General features: G+C 35.7%; 1 protein-coding gene across 4 annotated transcripts in view; it reads left to right on the top strand.

Moving 5' to 3' along the window:
• SGCZ (sarcoglycan zeta) overlaps positions 1 to 23,772 on the top strand; it is a 1,186,949-nt gene extending 1,163,177 nt beyond the window's left edge. For 3 of the 4 annotated variants that reach the window (XM_025394433.1, XM_025394431.1, XM_025394432.1), the window contains exons 6-7: positions 3,776 to 3,899; positions 18,048 to 23,772. In XM_025394433.1, coding sequence (XP_025250218.1) covers positions 3,776 to 3,899; positions 18,048 to 18,242 — 319 coding nt within the window. In that variant the 3' untranslated portion in view covers positions 18,243 to 23,772. The remainder of the gene's footprint in view (positions 1 to 3,775; positions 3,900 to 18,047) is intronic. The other variant, XM_025394430.1, reaches the window with a different exon arrangement.
• Positions 23,773 to 24,844: the final 1,072 nt, after the last annotated feature.

Genomic DNA, 24,844 nt, shown 5'->3' with positions numbered 1-24,844 from the left:
GAAACTTAGCAAAGATGAAAAATGGGGACATTAACTAAATAAGTGGGATATAAGGAAAGTGGCTGCAGTCATTACTGTATTACAAAGGCACATGTTGGCTGCAGTCATTATTGTATTACAAAGGCACATGTGAAGAGCATTGATTCCAATTTTTTTCATCTGTGTCTTAATACAGACACAGCAGTTTACTAATTTATTCAATAAACTTAATTACTACATTTATAGAAGTATTTTTTAATTATTTACATTTATTCTTAAAGAAGAAATATTTTTTATTTCTAACGTTTTAGTAACAATGGAGAGTCTATTAAAAGAGGAATAAGAACCAACTGGTATTTTAATTATCTTACTGACATATTTCACAATTCATAAGTGAAAATGTGAATGATATTATATCTAGTGTATAGTGTTTCTGGTTTTCATTTTCTAATTATTCATCATTATTTAAACATTGCACTAAGCTGGATTGATCAGGCGGTTGTAAAAGCAGACTGGCAATCCCGAAGATAAGTGTTACTAAATTTCCAAGCTGAAACAGAAGCAAAGTGGAGTAATTATGTAGGTATTCAATTATTTATTTGTGTAATGAACATTAAAAGCAGGGTGTCTGAGAAAAACTTTACAAGCCTTGCTGACAGTTTTCCTTTCAGAGAAGTAAGTACTGTTACTTGATGCCTAGCTCTAATCAACACGGTTTCATTGGTTGGCCAAGTCAATAAACTGTTAATTTAGGGAGTAGGTAGCCATGTTTTCTTTGATTTAGACTTCAGAAAAGAAAAAATTTCAAAAGTTTATTATATTAATAGAATATTAATATTTTGGTGAAGAAATGTGGTGGATTTCTATGACATTTATTCAGCAGATGTTTGATGAGTATCTAGTATTTCTCAAGTTCTGTGCTGGTTTTCATGTGCATTTTAAAACTGTGGATTTTCTTTGATTTTTTTTTTTTTTTTTTTAGATAAGATGATACTGTTTTGTAGTATGGAGTCTATATTTTAAAAGGCTAAACAATATATGTTAAATAGTTAACAAAGACATAATAGTAAATTTGCCCACAACAGCCCAATGTTCACTCTTTTTTATTTCTTACATTAATATATAGTTAAGTTGCTACAGTTTGAAGAGTTTCTGTACCTATGGTAAAAAGTGATTAAATTAATTATACAGTGCCAATTTCCTAAAGATTTATTTTTGGATCTGAGATCCATGAAGTACAGAATAAGAAAATAATCTGCACTTGGATTCTGTAAAATGAATTAATAGTTAATCATATATTTGGCATCTTTTCATAATTCTCATTCTTGCAAAAATACACCTTAACACAGAAATATTAAGGTTTGCATGCTCCAAGTTAATCTCTAGAAACACATAGCTCTAATATACATCATTAATATATTCAAGGAAAAAAACTCTATTAAGCAGTCAGGATGTTGTCTGACACATTTCCTCAATAAAGGGGTAGATCGCTTTGCTGGTTTTCTTCTACCTATAAGAAGTAGTGTATTTGTTTTCTTTCCTTTCCTTTTCCCTCCCTTTCTTTTTGTTTCTTCTGATGTTTAAGTTCTGCTTAATACTTAACAATTGCATTCTTGCAACTTAGGTGGTTTTAGAGTCTGAATTCTTTTTTCTGAATGTTGACAATTCTTCTAGAGATTTAGGCCACAGACTTTTTAAATTTGATAGTTGCATAACACCTTAGAAACACTATCTTGTTGCATCTTTGGTATATAAACACCATGAAAAACAGAATGCTTTGAAAAACCAGGTGGCAGAGGGACTTGAGTTAAACATTAATCCTTCTCTCTGCCATACTACTACCTACCCACTGTGAAAGCCAGTCTGAAACTCACAGCTATATTTGCTGTAATGCTTTCCACATGAATACAATTATAATTCACTAATTCCACTGACTATTTACATAGAAATCCACAAGTAGTGCCAATAAACTTAGGTTTCCCTTTTCAACAGGCTTTTCCAGAGAATATTTCATAATAACATGAATAGTTTAATTGAAAACTTCTACTATAATATAAATAAGTCTGTGAAACCCTCCTCAGTGAACGGGAGAATTTCCATACAAGAGAGAAGTGGGACACTTTTTTTTTTTTTTTTTTTTGAGACAAGAGTCTCGCACTGTTGCCCAGACTGGAGTGCAGTGGCGTGATCTCTGCTCGCTGCAAGCTCCGCCTTCCTGGTTCACGCCATTCTCCTGCCTCAGCCTCCGGAGTAGCTGGGACTACAGGCGCCCGCCACTACGCTTGGCCTCCCAAAGTACTGGGATTACAGGCGTGAGCCACCGCGCCCGGCCATGGGACAACATTTAATTGTTGATACTGTGTTGCTAAGAGTCTGTGTAGTTCTAGAAGGGTTATGTATCAGAGAAAAATCAGTGATAAAAAATACATTTTAACATTCAAATGTTGACATTTAGATACTGTGTGTAAAATGCTAATAGTAAATTGTGTAAGTAGTGGGATTATGAGTGATTGTCTTCAAGTTTTCAAATATTCTGTGGAAATCAAATCTTCTATGGAAAATACGGGGAGTTCTGTTTAATAAAAAAAAAAAATACAAACGTTTATTAAAAATAGATATATTCAAAACCTCTCCCCTCCAGGGATTATATGAGGATAGATCTCCAAATGGCCCATAGGGATTAAAATTTTAAAGTTGCAAGAGAAAACGAAAGTGTTGAAACCACTTCTAAATACTGGTTCTGCTCCTTCTTAAGCTTTTAAGTTTGATTTTCCTGCCGAGAGGGAACTGAACTCCAGAGACCTAACCATTTGATGTGGTTCTTTCTGCAAAACCACTCTGAATTCATTGCCTCAGAAACCGAAAACAAAACCAGTTGTGCTGGATAACTGTGAATGTGAGCCTGAGGGGACCCTCCTAACTCCCGTGGTCAAGGGGATCACAGGCAGCTGCATCCCCAAGGCAGAAAGCTGATCTAAAAAGACCAGTGCATGGATCCTACCTCTTCTTATACTAGCACTTTTTACCACTGTATTCTAGTTCCTGTATTGTGTCATTTTTGCTTTTTCTCTAGTGTCATATTTGAAGATAATTTGAAAATTGCTTCCCAACTCTCTTTCTGTAGGCATGACTGTGTAAAACACTTGTTTTTTTGCCCTCATAATTTATGTAGCCAACCTTCCATCACATTTATACTTGTATATTACCCTCCTATTGATTTTTCTTTCCCAGACTAATGTCACTCATTCTGTGGACACTTCACGGGGCCATCAGAGTTAGTTGATGTAGAAAATGTCTTATTTCATTCTTTTAATCAGTTTCTAGAGGTGTCAAGTACATAATATTTTGTGCATGCCTGAAAGTTTGCAGTATTAACGATTTTCATTAATGCATTCATGTTTACAAGACAGGGACTCTTTATTGAGGAATACATATATCTACATCCTAAACTGTAGTACTTTTTTAATTAAACCTCCGTCATTAATATTAGTGAGTTATCCAAAATTTTAGCAAGTATACTTAACACACCCTACTTTTCAAACAGCAAAAGAAACCATAAGCAAATTGGTGAGAGTCAATACTTGATGTGAATAAATGTAGATTTTTATAAAGAGCCAAAAATAGATAAGTCAATCAAAAATTGTTCTAAAACTCATTTTGGCTTTGCCTAACTTCCTTTATTCCTGTCTGGTCTGTATGTTTTTCTGGTTGTTGTTTTAAGTTGACTAATGTTGTCTTCTAGTTTATCAAAAATTTTCTTTTTTCTATGAATGATTTTTTTTTGTTTTTCCCTTAGGCTTGAATCACCCACCAGATCCTTGATCATGGAAGCTCCTCGTGGGGTCCAGGTGAGTGCTGCTGCAGGAGACTTCAAGGCCACCTGCAGGAAGGAGCTCCATTTGCAATCTACAGAAGGGGAGGTGAGTCCCAGAAAGGTCGACCCTGGCCCTTTACTGCTGAGGGTACATGGCATCAGATTATACGTATATGGTTCCAGGGGAAGCATAAAGAAGTGCTTTGTGCAAAAGTTTAAATTATACAACATATACTTCTTGGATATGAATTTAATATTTCTTGAATATGAAATTTGGTAACAATGTTACTAAGTTACAACTCCATTTATTTTCTACTGAAAGATATTCCGTCACAAGTCAATTATAAATGGGACATCTAAAAACTTGATATTAATTATACTTATCTGCCCATTTTGAAAATACAAGATAATGTCAAGAACAACGACAGTCCTTTTTAAATTCTTGTTATATCTTGTTACTCAGAAAGTTCTTCCAGAAAGCACTTTGGTTGTTTGTTTACATAGAGTACCTTATTTATCTAAAAGGAAAACAAAAGTTTTACTGTTTATAAATTATCATTTCATCAATTTAGGTTGAATAAATTTCCTGGATAAGGATGTACACATTAATATCTTTATTCCCCAAGCATTTCCGTTAAATCTTGTTGCTACTCCTGTAGACGTTATTTTTTTCTCTTGCTGTCTGCTTTAAATAATACTTTGTCTTTGGTGTTCTACTCTTCCACTATACTTCCACTATAAAGTCATAAGTATACATGCATTTTATTTACCATAATTGCTGTATCTGCAGAATCACATTTTAATCAATTCTGGAAATTTGCATTATTTCTTCAGATAACCACTCCTCAATTTTCTATGATCTTTTTCTGAAACTCTGAAGACATAACTTTGCATTTTCACACCTCCCACATCTCTTACCCTCTCCTTCCCAGTTTCTATTTCTTTTTCAGGTCTGTATTTTCAGGGTTCTCCCCAGTATCTAATCTCTCATTTTATCCATACATTGAGCTTTAGTGATTATGTTTTTAATTTTTAGCATTCTCATCTTTTTTTTTTTTTTAAATCTGGACATCTTGGCAAAATCTGGACATCTTGGCAAATGCTTTCATGCCTGTTCATTTTTAATTCTACCTTAGTTATTTTAAATGCTCATACATGATTCATATGCTAGTCTGTATATTTTTACTACAATTTTGAACGTTCTTGACGGTCTAAATCTGTTGTATTGCTTTTCCTACCGATACATTCCCTTAGTAGAAAATACCTTTTATTTTCCTCTTGTGTTATTTATATAATTATGAGCCCACAAAGGTTAAATTATGAGAAGAAAAAGAATGAAAGGAGAAGTTGAAAGACATGTTCTGGAGTATTTCAGTCCTCTTCAGCTATAACGATGAGGTCATAATTTTATACAGGCAGAAGGAATATTCCTTTTTTTTATCTTTATACCATTATCTCAGTTATTAATTCAAGATGAATTTTAACTATACATTTTGCTTCCTTTTTAAAAGTAGATTTACTGGTAGGACCATATTAGAGTCTTAGCAGATATTACAACATAAATGATCTAGCAATCTAATGTATAATATTTTGAAAATATATTAATATATTCTGTCAGGGTTTCTTTCCACTACAGTTGTAGACCACAATCCTTTTCTAACACAGCAGGATGGAAGTCTTTCTTCAACAGCTTGCATTCTTTTTAAAGAGTTGCTTTGGGCTGGGTGCGGTGGCTCAAGCCTGTAATCCAGCACTTTGGGAGGCCGAGACGGGCGGATCACGAGGTCAGGAGATCCAGACCATCCTGGCTAACACGGTGAAATGCCGTCTCTACTAAAAAAAAAAAAAAATACAAAAAACTAGCTGGGCGAGGTGGCAGGCGCCTGTAGTCCCAGCTACTCGGGAGGCTGAGGCAGGAGAATGGCATGAACCTGGGAGGCGAAGCTTGCAGTGAGCCGAGATCGCGCCACTGCACTCCAGCCTGGGTGACAGGGCGAGACTCTGCCTCAAAAAAAAAAAAGTTGCTTTGATAATGGTAACTGTTTCATTCAAATTGCTCATAATATTATTATTAATATCTATTTTGTACCATATAAGAATCATTTACATATGTTCTTTTATTCACTGTATCAGCAGAGTCCTTTGATTCAATTATATATTATAACTTCATTGTCAAATGAGTATTATACTGTAAATATATCATAGTCATAGGTTTTCATCTGTGGATTTTTTTTATAGTAACAAAATAAAAGTACAGAAAGGCACAGCGCTTAAAACAGCATGTCTTTTTCCTATGAAGAAATATCATTTACAATATAGAGGAATATAATAAACAATATAGAGGGATATAATGTCCTTATCCTTAGATAGTTTTTAAACTACTTAGTATCAGTCATGGTATTGAGGTATCTAAAATGATGGATGAAATGTAGAAGAATGAAATGGTATGTAAAATTCTGCACTGTTGAAAATTCAGAGTCATTTCAGACATTGTATTGTAAAGTATTTCAGACTCAGTCTGGAAACCAACATAAATTGTAATTGTATGGAGAATACTGTAAGTGGTATAATGGCATATGTAATATAATAACAGCATATATACCACAAGATCACAGAAAAATAATAAAGCATTTTTTTTTGAGACGGAGTCTCACTGCTGTCACCCAGGCTGGAGTGTAGTGGCATGATCTCGGCTCACTGCAACCTCCACCTCCTGGGTTCAAGCGATTCTCCTGCCTCAGCCTCCCTAGTAGCTGGGATTACAGGCACCTGCCACCACGCCTGGCTAATTTTTGTACTTTTAGTAGAGACAGGGTGTCGCCATGTTGGTCGGGCTGGTCTCGAACTCCTGACCTCGTGATCTTCCCGCCTTGGCCTCCCAAAGTGCTGGAATTACAGGCATAAGTCACCACACCTGGCCGAAAACAATTTTTTGTTTTGAAAATTAAAATACCCTTTGTGAGTCCTGGGCCAGATTTCAACAGGTGACAGAAGGATAAATGAATTCTTGGTAGAGGAAAGACACTGGACTGTGACTTAAGAGCTCAGGGGTGTGATTTTGAGTTCAGGGAAGAGTTCCAGAACCAATGGATTATGTGGTTTATAAGACAATATTGAAGAGCAATATCAATTTTAGAAGTTGGAAAGTGAACAGCCTCACTGCCCTCGCAGAACAGAAAAAGATATGATGAAGTTCATCCATGCTGCACAAATCTAGGTAGGTGCAGGAATGCTATGTTGAAAAGAATCAATATATAACAGCCCGTTTAATCTTATGACTTACACCTCTATGGCAAGCCAAGACAATATCATTTTCTCTTTCTGAGGACTTCATATGAATGAATTTATCCATTATAAAAAATGACTCTTTTATATGGTTGGAGCTATGGTTTGGATCTCAGAAACGTATGGAATTGTAAGCATTGTAATATAGCCAAATACAATCTAAAGCAGCCCCTAAATGGATAGGAGAGCCGGAGAACACCATTATGGCTATGCTGAAGCAAGCTACTCGTCGTAAGGCTTGAGTACTTCAAGGTTTACTCCATTGATGAGGCCTCCATAGTTCATGCTTGATTCGAAGGTGTCACCTGCAAGCCTTACTTACTCTTACAGTCATCTGATCAATCCCACGTGAGCCCTCTTCTCCACATCTCCATTAGATTTTCATATCTCCCTCCTTAACTGTGTATGTCTCAAGGTTTCTTATCCGAAACACCAGCTTTTAATATTTCTTCAAGGTGAACTTAACTCCAAACCTGTAGACTTAAACCCCACAGTCTCAAAGCTTGCCCCTATAATACTTTCGGCATTTTCAAAGCTTGAGGATGCCTTTCCTCTGCACACATGCTAGCTCCTGAAAAGTTGTAAGGAAAAGAGACTGAACTACACAAGCCCACTTACTCTTCCACTCGGTCAATAAAAGGAATCATTTTGCATTCCCTGGGGAGAAGAGAACCCCAAGTATAACACAGGAAGAAATCATCCATACCCCAAAAATGTATTGTCTTGGGTTTTTGTTGTTGTTTGCTTAGTTTTGTGCACTTCTTGCTTTCACATCTTTCTCTTTGCTTTCCTATCACTTAACACAGAAGTAACTATGGGGTAATATATTTCAACAATTGATATCAATAAACACAAGGTGTAATCATGCTTTTTAACTTTGAATACTGTTGATAAATGCAGCCATTCATTTGTTTCAGAATGTGTTCCTTTATTGAAGTAGGTGCATGTGCAGGGTTAAACATGGTAGGAATTACTAAAAATATTTTATATTTGAGTAGGATGTATTTAGCAGGGAAAGTAAGATGTGAATATGGCTATAAAATACCACATTAAGTGATCGCAGAATAAGGTATTTAAAATAAACTGCAATGGGAGAGTCAAATAAAAAAGCAGGGGTTGCAATCCTAGTCTCTGATAAAACAGACTTTAAACCAACAAAGATCAAAAGAGACAAAGAAGGTCATTACATAATTGTAAAGGGATCAAAGAAACAAGAAGATCTAACGATCCTAAATATATATACACCCAATACAGGAGCACCCAGATTCATGAAGCATGTCCTTAGAGACCAACAAAGAGACTTAGACTACCACAAAATAATAGTGAGAAACTTGAACACCCCACTGTCAATATTAGACAGATCAACAAGACAAAAAATTGACAAGGATATCCAGGACATGAATTCAGCTCTGGACCAAAGAGACCTAATAAACATCTACAGAACTCTCCACCCCAAATCAACAGAATATACATTCTTCTCAGCACCACATTTCACTTATTCTAAAATTGACCACATAAGTGGAAGTAAAACACTCCTCAGCAAATGCAAAAGAATGGAAATCATAACAGTCTCTCCGACCACAGTGCATTCAAATTTGAACTCAGGATTAAGAAACTCACTCAAAACCACACAACTATATAGAAACTGAACAACCTGCTCCTGAATGACTACTAAGTAAATCACAAAATGAAAGCAGAAATAAAGATGTTCTTTGAAACCAATGAGCACAAAGATACAACGAATCTCTGGGACACACATAAAGCACTGTTTAGAGGGACATTTATAGCACTAAATACCCACAAGAGAAAGCAGGAAAGATCTAAAATTGACACCCTAACATCACAATCAAAAGAACTAGAGATGCAAGAATAAACAAATTCAAAAGCTGGCAGAAGACAAGAAATAACTAAGATCAGAGCAGAACTGAAGGAGATAGAGACACACAAAAAAAAACCCTTCAAAAAAATCAATGAATCCAGGAGGTGGTTTTTTGAAAAGATCAACAGAATAGACCTCTAGCCAGACTAATAAAGAGAGAAGAATCAAATAAATGCAATAAAAAATGAGAAAGGGGATATCACCACTGATCCCACAGTAATACAGACTACTACCACAGAATGCTATAAACACCTCAAAAGAAATAAATTAGAAAATCTAGAAGAAATGGATAAATTGCTGAACACATACACCTTCCCAAGACTATACCAGGAAGAAGTCAAATACCTAAATAGACCAATAACAATTCTGAAATTGAGGCAATAATTAATAGCCTACCAACCTAAAAAAGTCCTGGACCAGAAGGATATACAGCCAAATTCTACCAGAGGTACAAAGAGGAGCTGTACCATCCCTCCTCAAACTCTTCCAAACCATAGAAAAAGGGAATCCTCCCTAACTCATTTCATGAGGCCACCATCATCCTGATAGCAAAACCTGGCAGAGACACAACAACAACAACAAAATTTTAGGCCAACATCCCTGATGAACATCGATTTGAAAATCCGCATAAAATACTGGCAAACCAAATCCAGCAACACAACAAAAAGCTTATCCACCACAATCAAGACAGCTTCATCCCTGGGATGCAAGGCTGGTTCAACATACACAAATCAATAAACGTAATCCATCACATAAACAGAACCAATCATAAAAACCACGAATATCTTAATAGATGCAGAAAAGACCTTTAGGAAAATTCAACACCGCTTCATGCTAAAAACTCAGTAAACTAGGTATTGATGGAATGTATCTCAAAATAATATGAGCTATTTATGACAAACCCACAGCCAATATCATACTGAATGGGCAAAAACTAGAAGCATTCCCTTTGATAACTGGCACAAGACAGGGCTGTTCTCTCTCACCACTCCTATTCAATATAGAGTTGGAAGTTCTGGCCAGGGCAATCAGGCAGGAGAAAGAAATAAAGGGTATTCAATTAGGAAAAGAGGAAGTCAAATTGTCCCTGTTTGCAGATGTCATGATTGTATATTTAGAAAACCCCATCATCTCAACCCAAAATCTCCTTAAGCTGATAAGCAACTCCAGCCAAGTCTCAGGATACAAAATCAATGTGCAAACATCACAAGCATTCTTATACACCAATAACAGACAAACAGAGAGCCAAATCATGAGTCAACTCCCATTCACAAGTGCTACAAAGAGAATGAAATACCTAGGAATAAAACGTAAAAGGGATGTGAAGCACCTCTTTGAGGAGAACTACAAGCCCCTGCTCAAGGAAATAAGAGAGGACACAAACAAATGGAAAAACATTCCATGCTCATGGATAAGAAGAATCATTATTGTGAAAATGGCCATACTGCCCAAAGTAATTTATAGATTCAATGCTAGCCCCATCAAGCTGCAATTGATATTCTTCACAGAATTGGAAAAAGCGACTTTAAACTTTTTATGGAACCAAAAAAGCCCGCATAGCCAAGACAATCCTAAGCAAAAAGAACAAAGCTGGAGGCATAATGCTGCCTGACTTCAAACTATAACACAAGGCTACAGGAACCAACACAGCATGGTACTGGTACTAAAACAGATATTAGGCCAATGGAACAGAACAGTGGCCTCAGAAATAATGCCACACATCTACAACCATCTGAACTTCCACAAACCTGACAAAAACAAGCAATGGGGAAAGGATTCCCTATTTAATAAATGGTGTTGGGAAAAATGGCTAGCCATATGCAGAAAACTGAACCTGGATCCCTTCCTTACACCTTACACAAAAATTAACTCAAGATGAATTAAAGACTTAAACATAAGACCTAAAACCATAAAACCCTAAAAGAAAACTTAGGCAATGTCATTCTTGACATAGGCATGGGCAAAGACTTCATGACTAAAACACCAAAAGCAATGGCAACAAAAGCCAATATTGACAAATGGTATCCAATATTGACAAATGGGATCTAATTAAACTAAAGACCTTCTGCAGAGCAAAAGAAACTATCATCAGAGTGAACAGGCAACCTGCAGAATGAGAGAAGATTTGTGCAATGTATCGATCTGACAATTCAGAATCAGATCTGATTCTGACGATTCAGAATCTAGAAAGAACTTAAACAAATTTACAAGAAAAAAACCCATTAAAAAGTGGGCAAAGGATATGAACAGACACTTCAGAAGAAGATATTTGATTATCTCAATAGATGCAGGAAAGGCCTTTGACAAAATTCAACATCCCTTCATGCTAAAAACTCTCAATAAATTCGGTATTGATGGAATGTATCTCAAAAAAATAAGAGCTATTTATGACAAACTCACAGCCAATATCATACTGAATGGGCAAAAACTGGAAAAATTCCCTTTGAAAACTGGCACAAGACAGGGATGCCCTCTCTCACCACTCCTGTTCAACACAGTGTTGGAAGTTCTGGCTAGGGAAATTAGGCAAGAGAAAGAAATAAAGGGTATTCAGTTAGGAAAAGAAGTCAAATTGTCCCTGTTTGCAGATGACATGATTGTATATTTTGAAAACCCCATCATCTCAGCCCAAAATCTCCTTAAGCTGATAAGCAACTTCAGCAAAGTCTCAGAATGCAAAATTAATGTGCAAAAATCACAAGCATTCTTACACACCAGTAACAGACAAACAGAGAGCCAAATCAGGAATGAACTTCCATTCACAATTGCTTCAAAGAGAATCAAATACCTAGGAATCCAACTTACAAGGGATGTAAAGGACCTCTTCAAGGAGAACTACAAACCACTGCTCAGTGAAATAAGAGGACACACACAAATGGAAGAACATACCATGCTCATGGATAGGAAGAATCATATTGTGAAAATGACCATAGTGCCCCAGGTAATTTACAGATGCAATGCCATCCCCATCAAGCTACCAATGACTTTCTTCACAAAATTGGAAAAAACTGCTTTAAAGTTCATATGGAATCAAAAAAGAGCCCACATTGCCAAGACAATCCTAAGCAAAAGAACAAAGCTGGAGGCATCAAGCTACCTGACTTCAAACTATACTACAAGGCCACAGTAACCAAAACAGCATGGTACTGGTACCAAAACAGAGATATAGACCAATGGAACAGAACAGAGTCCTCAGAAATAATCCCACACATCTACAGCCATCTGATCTTTGACAAACCTGAGATAAACAAGAAATGGGGAAAGGATTCCCTATTTAATAAATGGTGCTGGGAAAATTGGCTAGCCATAAGTAGAAACCTGAAACTGGATCCTTTCCTTACTCCTTATACGAAAATTAATTCAAGATGGATTAGAGACTTAAATGTTAGACACAATACCATAAAACCCTAGAAGAAAACCTAAGTAATACCATTCAGGACATAGGCATGGGCAAAGACTTCATGTCTAAAACACCAAAAGCAATGGCAGCAGAAGCCAAAATTGACAAATGGGATCTAATTAAAGTAAAGAGCTTCTGCACAGCAAAAGAAACTACCATCAGAGTGAACAGGCAACCTACAGAATGGGAGAAAATTTTTGCAATCTACTCATCTGACAAAGGGCTAATATCCAGAACCTACAAAGAACTCAAACAAATTTACAAGAAAAAAGTAAACAACCCCATCAAAAAGTGGGCAAAGGATATGAACAGACATTTCTCAAAAGAAGACATTCATACAGCCAACAGACACATGAAAAAATGCTCATCATCACTGGCCATCAGAGAAATGCAAATCAAAACCACAATGAGATACCATCTCACACCAGTTAGAATGGCAATCATTAAAAAGTCAGGAAACAACAGGTGCTGGAGAGGATGTGGAGAAATAGGAAGACTTTTACACTGTTGGTGGGACTGTAAACTAGTTCAACCATTGTGGAAAACAGTATGGTGATTCCTCAAGGATCTAGAACTAGAAATACCATATGACCAGCCATCCCATTACTGGGTATATACCCAAAGGACTACAAATCATGCTGCTATAAAGACACATGCAAACGTATGTTTATTGTGGCACTACTCACAATAGCAGAGACTTGGAATCAACCCAAATATCCATCAGTGATAGACCGGATTAAGAAAATGTGGCACATATACACCATGGAATACTATGCAGCCATCAAAAAGGATGAGTTCGTGTCCTTTGTAGGCACATGGATGCAGCTGGAAACCATCACTCTCAGCAAACTATTGCAAGAACAGAAAACCAAACACCGCATGTTCTCACTCATAGGTGGGAATTGAACAATGAGATCATTTGGACTCGGGAAGGGGAACATCACACACCAGGGCCTATTATGAGGAGGGGGGAGGGATTGCATTGGGAGTTATACCTGATGTAAATGACGAGTTGATGGGTGCAGCACAGCAACATGGCACAAGTATACATATGTAACAAACCTGCACGTTGTGCACATGTACCCTAGAACTTAAAGTATAATAATAATTAAAAAAAAAGAAGATATTTATGCAGCCAACAAACACATGAGAAAATTCTTCATCATTGGTCATTAGAGAAATGCAAATCAAAACCACAATGAGACATCATCTCAGGCCAGTTAGAATGGTGATCATTAAAAAGTCAGGAAATAACAGATGTTGGAGAGGATGTGGAGAAATAGGAACACTTTTACACTGTTGGGACTGTAAACTAGTTTACCATATGTGAACACTTTTACACTGTTGGTGGGACTGTAAACTAGAAATACCATATGACCCAGCCATCCCATTACTGGGTATATACCCAAAGGATTATAAATCATGCTGCTATAAAGACACATGCACACATATGTTTATTGTGGCACTATTCACAATAGCAGAGACTTGGAATCAACCCAAATATCCATCAATAACAGACTCGATAAAGAAAATGCGGCACATATACACTATGGAATACTGCACAGCCATAAAACGGATGAATTCATCTCCTTTGCAGGGATATGGATGCTGCTGGAAACCATCATTCTCAGCAAACTAACACAAGAACAGAAAACCAAACACTGCATATTCTTATAAGTGGGAGTTGAACAATGAGAACACATGGACACACGGAGGGGAACATCACATTTGGGTCCTCTCTGGCGTAGGGCGGGTAGGGGAGGGATAGCATTAGGACAAATACCTAATGTAGATGGTGGGTTGATGGGTGCAGCAAACCACCATGGCAGATGATTACCTATGTAACAAACCTGCATGTTCTGCACATGTACCCCAGAACTTAAAGTATAACTTAAAAAATCTTTTTGAAAAAAGGGCTTTTCTATTTTGGAGCATCAGGGAAAGGTATATGGAGGAGAAAAGAGATGAACTGGGCTTTGTTGGAGGGTGTATTTGTAACCTAGAGGGGAGAGATGTGTTCAAGGTGAAGAAAAAGCATCATGTAATTCATGCACTTTACAATTCCATGCCCTATACTAAATGGATGAACCAAATACAGGCCATAGCCTCATGGATCTTATTGTAAGTAGAAGAAACAAACAATGAATGAATACAAATGTAACATAACATTACAAATGGATTTTTACTATAGAGAAAAGTATACCTGTTAATGAGAGAAGAAAGTAGGGTGTTTAGAAAAGTTATTTCCAAGGCGGTGAACTTTGGGAGAATTGGATCAAATTTGTTTGCACCCAAATTAACCTAAAATATATATACGTATGATAATGAATTCTTTTTGTGGCTTAATTGTAGTGTGCGATACAGTCTTATAGTTCAGAAATTTATAATGCATCAAAAAAGTGGAACTCTCCCTCCCATCCATATTTCACAACCACTCAGTTAATATCTCCCCCCACTCACTAAGTCTCTGGAGAAAAGTATTTCAGTTTGAGGAAATAGTAAAAAATGCTGTGAGACCATAGTGTTTTTTGCCATTTTTGAGAAAATGAAAGAGCTGGAGCAAGAGGAAGAATTACAGGAAATGATGTTAGAGAGACAGATCAGATCATGTACATAGGGCCTTTGGGCCATGGAAAGACATCAGGATCCAATTGAAGTGTGGGGGATGACATCAGAGTGTTTTGAGAAGTGCAGCAAGATTTGATTTGCATTTCTTAAAAGTTCACTCTAGGAATGTGTAAAATCAATGATAGGAGGACAAAAATGGGCCACCGTGAGGTCAGGTAGGAGACTATTACAGGAATCCTAGTACAAAACAAATGGAACTTAGATGAGGGAGGGCAAAGATAGAGAAAGCAGAATATTCTCTCCTACTCCTGTCAATTTAGGGATACCCTTCAGGCAATCATTAGCTATATAACAATGGAAACAAGAAACAGCTGGACAGAGTTATCTCTTTGTCAAATTCAAGATCTGGGTTTTTTGGTTGTTGTTTTTTCTAGAACTTTCTCCATGCATGTCAGAGCCATATGATCACTGTCCCTCAAAGTGGTGAGTCCATGATTTAGAATAAAGCATTTTTAGCAAAGAAGATATTGAACGTAGGTAATATGTTTCATGGAGACTTCAAATCTAATTACAGAAAATACTTATATATTGTTCATCATGCGGATTAGCTACCGTATTAGTTTGTTTTTACATTGCTGACAAAGACATACCCGAGAGTGGGTAATTTATAAAGAAAAAGATGTTTAATGTATTAACACTTCCACGAGGCTGGGGAGGCCTCACAATCATGGCAGAAGGCAAAAGGCACATCTTACATGGTGGCAGGCAAGAGAGAATGAGAGAACCAAGTGAAAGGGGTTTCCCCTTATAAAACCATCAGATCTTGTCAGACTTGTTCACTACCCTGAGAACAGTATGGGGGAAACTGCCCCCATGATTTGATTATTTCCCACTGGATCCCTCCCACAATACATGGGAGTTATGGGAGTTACAATTCAAGATGAGGTTTGGGCGGGGACACAGCCAAACCATATCAGCTACTTAGTATATCTTTTGGATTAAGAGTCCACACACTTTTATGAGTATTAAAAAATATCGTGAAAATGGCCATACTCCCCAAAGTAATTTATAGATTCAGGGCTATTCCTATCAAGCTACCATTGACATTCTTCACAGGATTGTAAAAAGCTACTTTAAATTTCATGTGGAACCAAAAAAGAGCCCACATAAGGAAGACAATCCTAAGCAAAAAGAACAAAGCTGGAGGCATCATGCTACCTGACTTCAAACTATAATACAAGGCTACAGGAACCAAAACAGCATGGTACTGGTACCAAAACTGATCTATAGACCAATTGAACAGAACAGAGGTCTCATAAGTAACACCACACATCTACAACCATACAACCACCTTATCTTTGATAAACCTGACAAAAACAAGCAGTGGGAAAATGATTCCCTATTTAATCAATGGTGTTGGGAAAACTGCGTAGCCATATGGAGAAAGCTGATCCTGGATCCCTTCCTTATACCTTATACAAAAATTAACTCAAGATGGATTAAAGACTTAAATGTAAGACCTAAAACCATAAAAATCCTAGAAGAAAACTTAGTCAATATCATTCAGGACATAAGCATGGGCAGAGACTTTATAACTAACACACCAAAAGCAATGGCAACAAAAGCCAAAATAGACAAATGGGATCTAATTAAACTAAAAACCTTCTGCACAGCAAAAGAAACTGTCATCAGAGTGAACAGGCAACCTACAGAATGGGAGAAAATTTTTTCATTCTACCCATCTGACAAAGTGCTAATATCCAGAACCTACGAAGAACTTAAACAAATTTACAGGAAAAAGCAAACAACTGCATCAAAAAGTGAGCAAAGAATATGAACAGACACGTCTCAAAAGAAGGTATTTATGCAGCCAACAGACACATGCAAAAATGCTCTCCATCACTGGTCATTAGAGAAATGCAAATCAAAACCACAATGAGATACCATCTGAGGCAAGTTAGAATGGCAGTCATTCAAAAGTCAGGAAACAACAGATGCCAGGGAGGATGTGGAGAAATAGGAATGCTTTTACACTGTTGGTGGGAGTGTAAATTGGTTAAACCACTCCAGAAGTCAGTGTAGGGATTCCTCAAGGATCTAGAACTAGAAGTACCATTTGCCCCAGCAATCCCATTACTGGGTATATACCCAAAGGATTATAAATCATTCTACTATTAAGACACATGCACATGTAAGTTTATTGTGGCACTATTCACAATAGCAGGGACTTGGTATCAACCCAAATGTCCATCAGTGATAGACCAGATAAAGAAAATGTAGCATATATACACCATGGAATACTATGCAGTCATAAAAAAGGATGAGTTCATGTCCTTTGCAGGAACATAGATGAAGCTGGAAACCATCATTCTCAGCAAACTAACACAAGAACAGAAAACCAAACACCGCATGTTCTCACTCATAAGTGGGAGTTGAACAATGAGAACACATGGACACAGGGAGGGGAACATCACACACCAGGGCCTGTCAGGGGGTGGAGGGCTAGGGAAGGGATAGCATTAGGAGAAATACCTAATGTAGATGACAGGTTGATGGGTGCAGCAAACCACCATGGCACGTGTGTACCTATGTAAGAACCTGCACGTTCTGCACAGGTACCCCAGAACTTAAAGTATTCAAAAAAAAAATGATATAAATAAATGGGAATATAGTCCAATAAAATAAACTGAGGTTTTTAAAAATTAATTGCCCCCTGTTCAGTACGGTCATCTCCACTGACATCCTTATTTCTTTGCATATTCTCTACACCAGGCATGGTTAAGAAATTAAATTGAGAGACTCTGTTAAAATCATTAATTTTCTGTGGTGTTTAAGTAACTGGGTTGACCCCTTAAGCTTATTGTATGATATTGCTTTTTCAGATTGAAGGCTTTCTGTCAGAATGCACTGTCTCCCAAAGGAGAAGATAGCTGCAGATCTTTCGGGCTACACTGTAGGAATGTAATTTGATTGTTCCACAAAGCATGGCAGTTAAACCATAGAACTGTTTGTTGTGTCGACTTCCTTGTTAGACCATGTTGAAGAGGAATGTAGATTACTCGATGCTCTGAGGAATTTAGATTTCTAAAATGAATTAAAATGCAATTTCTTTTTTCCCATAGATATTTTTAAATGCAGAGACAATCAGGCTGGGAAATCTACCAACTGGCTCCTTCTCATCTTCTTCACCCAGCTCCTCAAGTTCTCGGCAGACAGTGTATGAACTCTGCGTCTGCCCCAGTGGTAAACTGTACCTTTCTCCAGCAGGAGTAGGTTCCACTTGTCAGTCCAGTAGCAACATCTGCTTGTGGAGCTGAAGTGACTGATTTCTCCTCACACCAGAATAGCCTTTTGTTCCTGTCCGTCTGCTTCACAGTTCTGCTCGGTTTCCCTTGTGATCAGTCCAGAGCTTCTTTGAATGGTCCACAGAGCTGCTTCCAATGTGAGCAGGGATTCGCCACCACCTTCTCTTGTGATTTACTGTACTGCTCAACGCAGAAGGTGTGATTGACACAGCAGTGGAAAAAGCGTCGTCAGCAGGAAAACTGGATCAAGACTTTTGCTCAAAAGGGAGAATAACATAGGTGCCTTTGCTACGCGAAGTGAAGCACACAGTTTTAGATTTTTGCAGGAACTGGATATGAACTGCACATATACACGTTACATAAATGAAATTCCCAGTATCCAATGGCAAGATGAAATGGTTAACCCTATTCTACAGTCTGAAAGCACAATTTTCCATTCATCTTTTTGGATGTAAACTTTTATCCCCAACTTTTAAAATTTTAAAGCATTATGTAATGCTTGCTTTACTAAAAATTAAATTCAATACATGTTTTTAACAAAACAAAACAAAACAATACAGAATCTCTCCCTGAGTTGTTTCTTTAATTTCAGTGTGTTGTTACTCTTTGTCTACTAAGTCTAGAATTTTGTACATTAGGTAATTTTGAAAGCACTCAGCAATATATTCTTTACAGAATTAACAAAATGCCATTATAATGTCATTTGTCAGATCTGGATGGCCTTATATAGTATTTACATGGCTACTGCATGTGACGTATTTGCTTTTAACAAAACATCTAATTTATTGCAATATAAGATAGGATTAAGAAGGACATATTGATGGTATTTTTTAAAAACTCACATGCTATCCTTGCTATCCTTTACACCTAGGTTTTAATAGTATAATTTTTGTTTGCTCCACTCACTTGACACTTGATTCTGACTGCTAAAATTCAGACATCCTCTAAATAAATAATATTAATGTGATGCATAATGTTGAGAATAAATTCACTTTCCATTGGGGTATCATCTTCAGAATTATTCTCCATTTCTTTTTTACTGGAGGTTAGGATTTAAAGAAGTTAGAAGTTAACTTAAAATTTCTTGACTAAACAGTAAAAATGACAAATGCTAATAAACATTGAAAATGTGTTTACTTCACTAGATTCATATTTTAGGGAATTTACTCCCATTTCTATTCAGCTGTTAACATGTATTTACTTTTATTAGATTCTTAAATTACATGGACCTCAAAAATTCTAGTTCTTTTCATTTTCCAATGCTTATTTTTGTATATGACCTCTTAGTAAACAACTCCAGAATATTGAAGATTCATTTATCACAATACCCCTTAACTCAAATTCTTGAAACTTACAGAGTCAAAGAATGTAAAACTGTATTAAATATTTCCTATTATGGGAAGATGACTTAATTACTATAAGGTAAGTCCTGAATTTTCACATGTCAATCAACTTTTTTCTCCCACATGCACACTATCAACAGTTGTGTTGAAACTTCCTTTTGGGGATTAACGGCTGTAGAATCTTTGGAGTTCAGGTCTTTACAGCTCAGAGTGAACTGGGAGATTAGAACTTGTTGCAAAAGATGTGGTTAGTGAAAGTAGAAATATTGGCAATGCAAGAAGAAAAGTGAAACATTTGACCAGAATTATCTTGTTTGCATAACCTAGCATATCAAATAACTGAAAAAGCTCGTGTCCACTGTACTCAGCAAAAGGGTTCAAAGGCTAATTTACTTTTATTATTTTTAAAATAAAATGTGGATTATATTTGGGTGTTATTATATAACTTTTAAAATCAATATTGAAATAAGAATTATGATATACAATTGCTTACAAAGTTATCTGATAACACAAGAGTTTATATTAAAATAAGAGAATTTAAGCAATCTCACATTGGTCTTTGCGAAATAAAGTATAATACAAGAAATGTTGAGAAATTATGTGTGCTAATCACTGTATTATGGACTTTTAGGGAAAACATTATGTAGTAATTTAAGACATATTCAAGTTCTAATCATCCTTCTATTAAAATCATTAGAAACTTTCTAAGTCAAATGGGAATAATTCTTTTGAGTAGGAACTGGCCTTGTTTCTAATCTCAGCTGTCTTCTAATCAATTGAGCTGTTTTAGGCAGTTTGAGAATCTCTCCAGGCTCCAGTTTACTCAACTTTACAGCAAGAGTATTGAATAAAATAGTCTCTTGGGGTTCCTTTCTATTCCAACATGTTCTAATTTCAAGTACAAATATTACAGAGGGCAAAAGAGAAAACTGAAAATTTAAATTATATGTCATAAGAGGAGAAAAGATGAAAAAAATGTAAAAACCAGTTCCAGTGAGGGGCTGTCACATTTTTAATTCAAATGTATTCTGAAAAGTATAGACACAATTGAAAAGTAACTTACAAGTTTGAGAGCTTTAGACTGTATCCAGATGATATAACAAATCTATTCAGTACAGCAGACAAAATAGTGATAGCGATGGTTTTCCTATTCAACACCAAGTAATTGCTTTAAGTTGTTTGACTAGCTGTTTCAGATTTCTGAGCCTAAGAGAAGATCCCTGCCTCAGAGAGATCAAGCCTATGGTGAAGGCTTAGAAGAATGGCCCCAAATGTCCTCGTTTTCCTCATTCAAACACAAAAAAGCATTAAAAAAAAATACAGTGGCCCCTTAATTGCACACTACCCAAACAGATTGTTTTCCCAGTACCATCTTTATGTTACAATATGTAAAAATATAATGCAGTTTACTTATATGATATAAATTTCATCTTCCCCAAATGGCACTGAGAAAAATGAATCCTTTATAGTGTACTACATGGATGTGACTAAGCTTATTACCCATATCTTAATAACTTCATACTCAGTGTAGTCTAGGAAGGAACAAAGGGAGGAAGAAAAAGAGGCTGGTAGTACTGCTAGCATTTAAGTTATTTGCCGGGAATGGATAAACCGAGATGTATTTGAATTCAGGTTTGGGGGATCAAAAGGAAAGATGCAAAGAAGACACATTATTCTTTTCTTTTTCAGAAGATTTCAATTAAAAACTTCAAAAAAACAGCAAGAGCAACAAAAACTTCCAAATTCCCTACTTCTCTTGTTCAACATTTCCAAAATTTCTATCCGGTACTTATTAGTCATACACACACATACACACATATATATGTCTAAAATATATGTATTTTATTGTGAATGATATGCTTTATAATTTGTCATAATTATCTAAGAGTTTAAGACAATTATACACTTCAAATTTTACTGCAACTTGGGAATCTCAGATTACAGTACTTCAAATCTAGGAAAATGGAGCCAGCAAATCCAGTTCTAGTTCTGCCCCTGGCTAGTCATGTGAACTTACCTACTTAAGACACATATTTAATTACGCTGGTCACAGTTCAATTATCTGTGAGAGGGATATATCAAACTAGACATTTCCTTTAGTCACATTCATTTTTAAATTTTTCTGATTCATTTAAGGAAGTACTCATAAATCTTAGGTTAAGTAGCCATATCTGAACTAGCATTTGTGACCTCCTTCTGCACCTTAAAAAGTCACTTATAAATGTTGAAATGCAAATCTTTTTGGCATGCTACTTCCTCTGCTCTTTTTTATACTCCCTTTTATATTCTGACCATTTGAACATTAAGGTTCCTTTGGAAAAGTCATGCTTGGTTAACAGGATTCAGTAATATGGTTGACGTTCTAAAGGATAATAAAGCATTTGGGTCTTATTCAAAGTGACTGTTTAGGAAATAGAAATATTAACCAAATATAAACATTCTGTTGATTTGTTATTACTTCCATAAAGCTAAAAAGCAGTGATCTTTTGAAGAAATGATAATGTGATCACAGAGGTTAATTGCTGAACTGTTTATAACGTTTTATTCCATTCAAAATTTCTGCATATTCTATCTGAATGACTCAATCAGAGAATGCTTCATTTTACAAAAATAGCATTTGATACAATAAAACTTCTAATACATTGTTTCACTGCAAACATGGTATCTCTGTATGAGGCAGGAATAGCCTGGAGAGTGTCTAAGGCATAGGAGTGTTATATTTCATAGCAGATAATGTCAATATAATAATGTCAAATTATTAAAATCATTGAAAGTATTTAATCGCCAAATTTTCTGTAAAAACCATCAAAGCCAAATTCATATTTGAGTTTTATATGACAGTGGTCTTGTCACCTAATTCTTCAAGTATCTGTGGTCTAATAAGAATTGTTCATGTGATCATATTTAATGACATATGGAGAAATTATTTGCTCTATGTACTGGTGTATATTACAGTAATGAATACTGCAAAATATCATTATCACAAAGTAAAGGAAAATTGCATTTGTATTCATTTTAAATAATCATAAACTAATTGATAACTTAATTGAACACTATTGTTAATGTTGTTTTATACTGCAATTTATTAGTTGTTTAAATGTCAAAGACCAAAGAATGGGATTTCTACTGTATTTAGCTTGAAAACACTGCTGCTCCTACTAATATATTCAAATGAATAGGGGGGCTTGTAATTATAAGGTAGTTAACATCCTTCTTGGAGGATTCTGAGCTGTAGAAATTAAGAAATGCTTTTGTTTCAGAAGGGAAACATCATTAGTGTGGTCCACTTTTCTTTTATACATGCATAACAAACTCCTTAGTATTCGTAAAACCTATACACAAAGACCATATCCCAAAATGGGCCCAGCATGGATCTACTCAGCTGAGTTTAAACTTTCACTACTTCCTGAACATTATTTGGAGAATAAAATTAATTTGAAATACTTGTAGAACCAGAGGGCTATTTTTTAATTGTTAACTGAGGTGGCTCTGCATTTTGAGAAAGCCAATGAAAACCATTAAATGAAATGAGGTATAATGAATTGTAGTTCTTTTTTGTCTTTTTCGGTCTTAATATCTCATTTGTTTGAATATTTATAAATAAAAGCCAAACAGGGTTAAAGATAGACAAGGACATTCATTAACAATGGAGATGTGTAATTTGGAGTTTGAGTGTCTCGTTATTTATACAATTCTTTAAATCAGGTCCACTATTCATTTATTTTGTTTTGTACTTTCATGTAAATGTTTTCTTGTATATATAGATATATGAAAAATGGAACTATTTTCTTACACATACTATGCAACATGTTTGTAAAATTGCAATATTACCAAAATTACAAAAGCTGTGCTTTTGTACTCTATCTTGCTTTATGTAAAAATCACTTTTTCTATTTAAACGGACTGTCTGTCCTATAAACTGTAGATAACATATCTATTCAAAAATCAGTCTATTGTATCTTTTGTTTAGATTGAACTTAATTGGGGTATATTTTGGGGGAGAGAAAAATGCAGCAAAGTTTTGGCAGTTGGAAACCTTTTTTTTCTCTGACATGAGATCTTTTGAAGCATGCAATGAGCTCATATAATTTAAGATCTCTCCTGTGATTCTTGTAATTTGTCCTAATTTTGGTGCTACTATGTAAACATGATTAAATGTGATAGTCAAAACAAAGAGGATAAAAACTTACATGCTATCATTTCATTTATTTTATTGAGTTTTTAAAAATAGTTCAAAGAGGGGTATGAGTATTAGTGAGCAGAGACGTTTTCATTTCTGTGTTTTAAAAATCTATTATATTAAGATGTATGTTTTAAAAATATTAAGCTTAATCCATATATTTATACTGGATATAATTCCTCTCTTATGAAAACCTGGGCGTATTGTCCCTTTTAAATACATGACCAATAAAACTGAAGAATTGTCAACGATAAAATCACCAGTTTATCAAACGATTAGCTAATAGTTTATTCATTCTAGAGTCACTCTGATTTGATTTTTTGGGATAGGACCAAAAAAACTACTATGTGCACAAACTTACACCCCTACATATACATAATCAAATTACCCACAAAAATAGACATATATGCAATGGTGAATATAATACAATATATATCTAATAATATAAACACATGCTAATCATTACTTATCTGGTGTATTTCTTCGTTCCCTTGTTATATTCACTATCTCTCAATCCAGGAGGACTTGAGGCAATGGCATGGACTTTGTTAGCTTTTAGCAATACATCCAGTCCAACACTGTACATACATTGAAAGCGACATTGTGCCACATTGCTTCCAAAACAAAAACAAAAACAATATTCACAGGTAGCTTTTTCCCCCCAAAGAGTCACTATGAGCTTTCATTCTTTGCTGTTGAAGTGTCTCTACACACTGTTCCAGATATTAGTTACAAACAACAACAGAACCATTTACATTCCTCATGGAGACTTCCAAAGGTTAAATCTAAACAGAACACAAATGATTGCTTTCAGCTCAGGGAAGCATATCTATTCTATGACTTTATTTAATTTCCAAGAAAGTTTTGGATGGTTTGGATAAGTGTGTAACCAAATACTTGAATATTTATCTCCAGCAGATTCTTAGGCCATTTACCAACCGTAGTAATGCCTGAATTTGATAATCTCTTTTCTCTTAATAGTGGGGCAAATAAGGAAAAAGCAGTTTTCTTTTCTCTACCCACACTCAACACCATGATCAGATGTATAGTTTTCCCCCACAATAACCAATACTCCTGTGCCAGCTGCATGT

Source organism: Theropithecus gelada, chromosome 8 (genome assembly GCF_003255815.1).
Source record: "Theropithecus gelada isolate Dixy chromosome 8, Tgel_1.0, whole genome shotgun sequence".
NCBI classification, from domain to species: Eukaryota; Metazoa; Chordata; class Mammalia; order Primates; family Cercopithecidae; genus Theropithecus; species Theropithecus gelada.
Note: the sequence above shows the minus strand (reverse complement) of the source record. Positions and strands in the feature narration are given on the sequence as shown.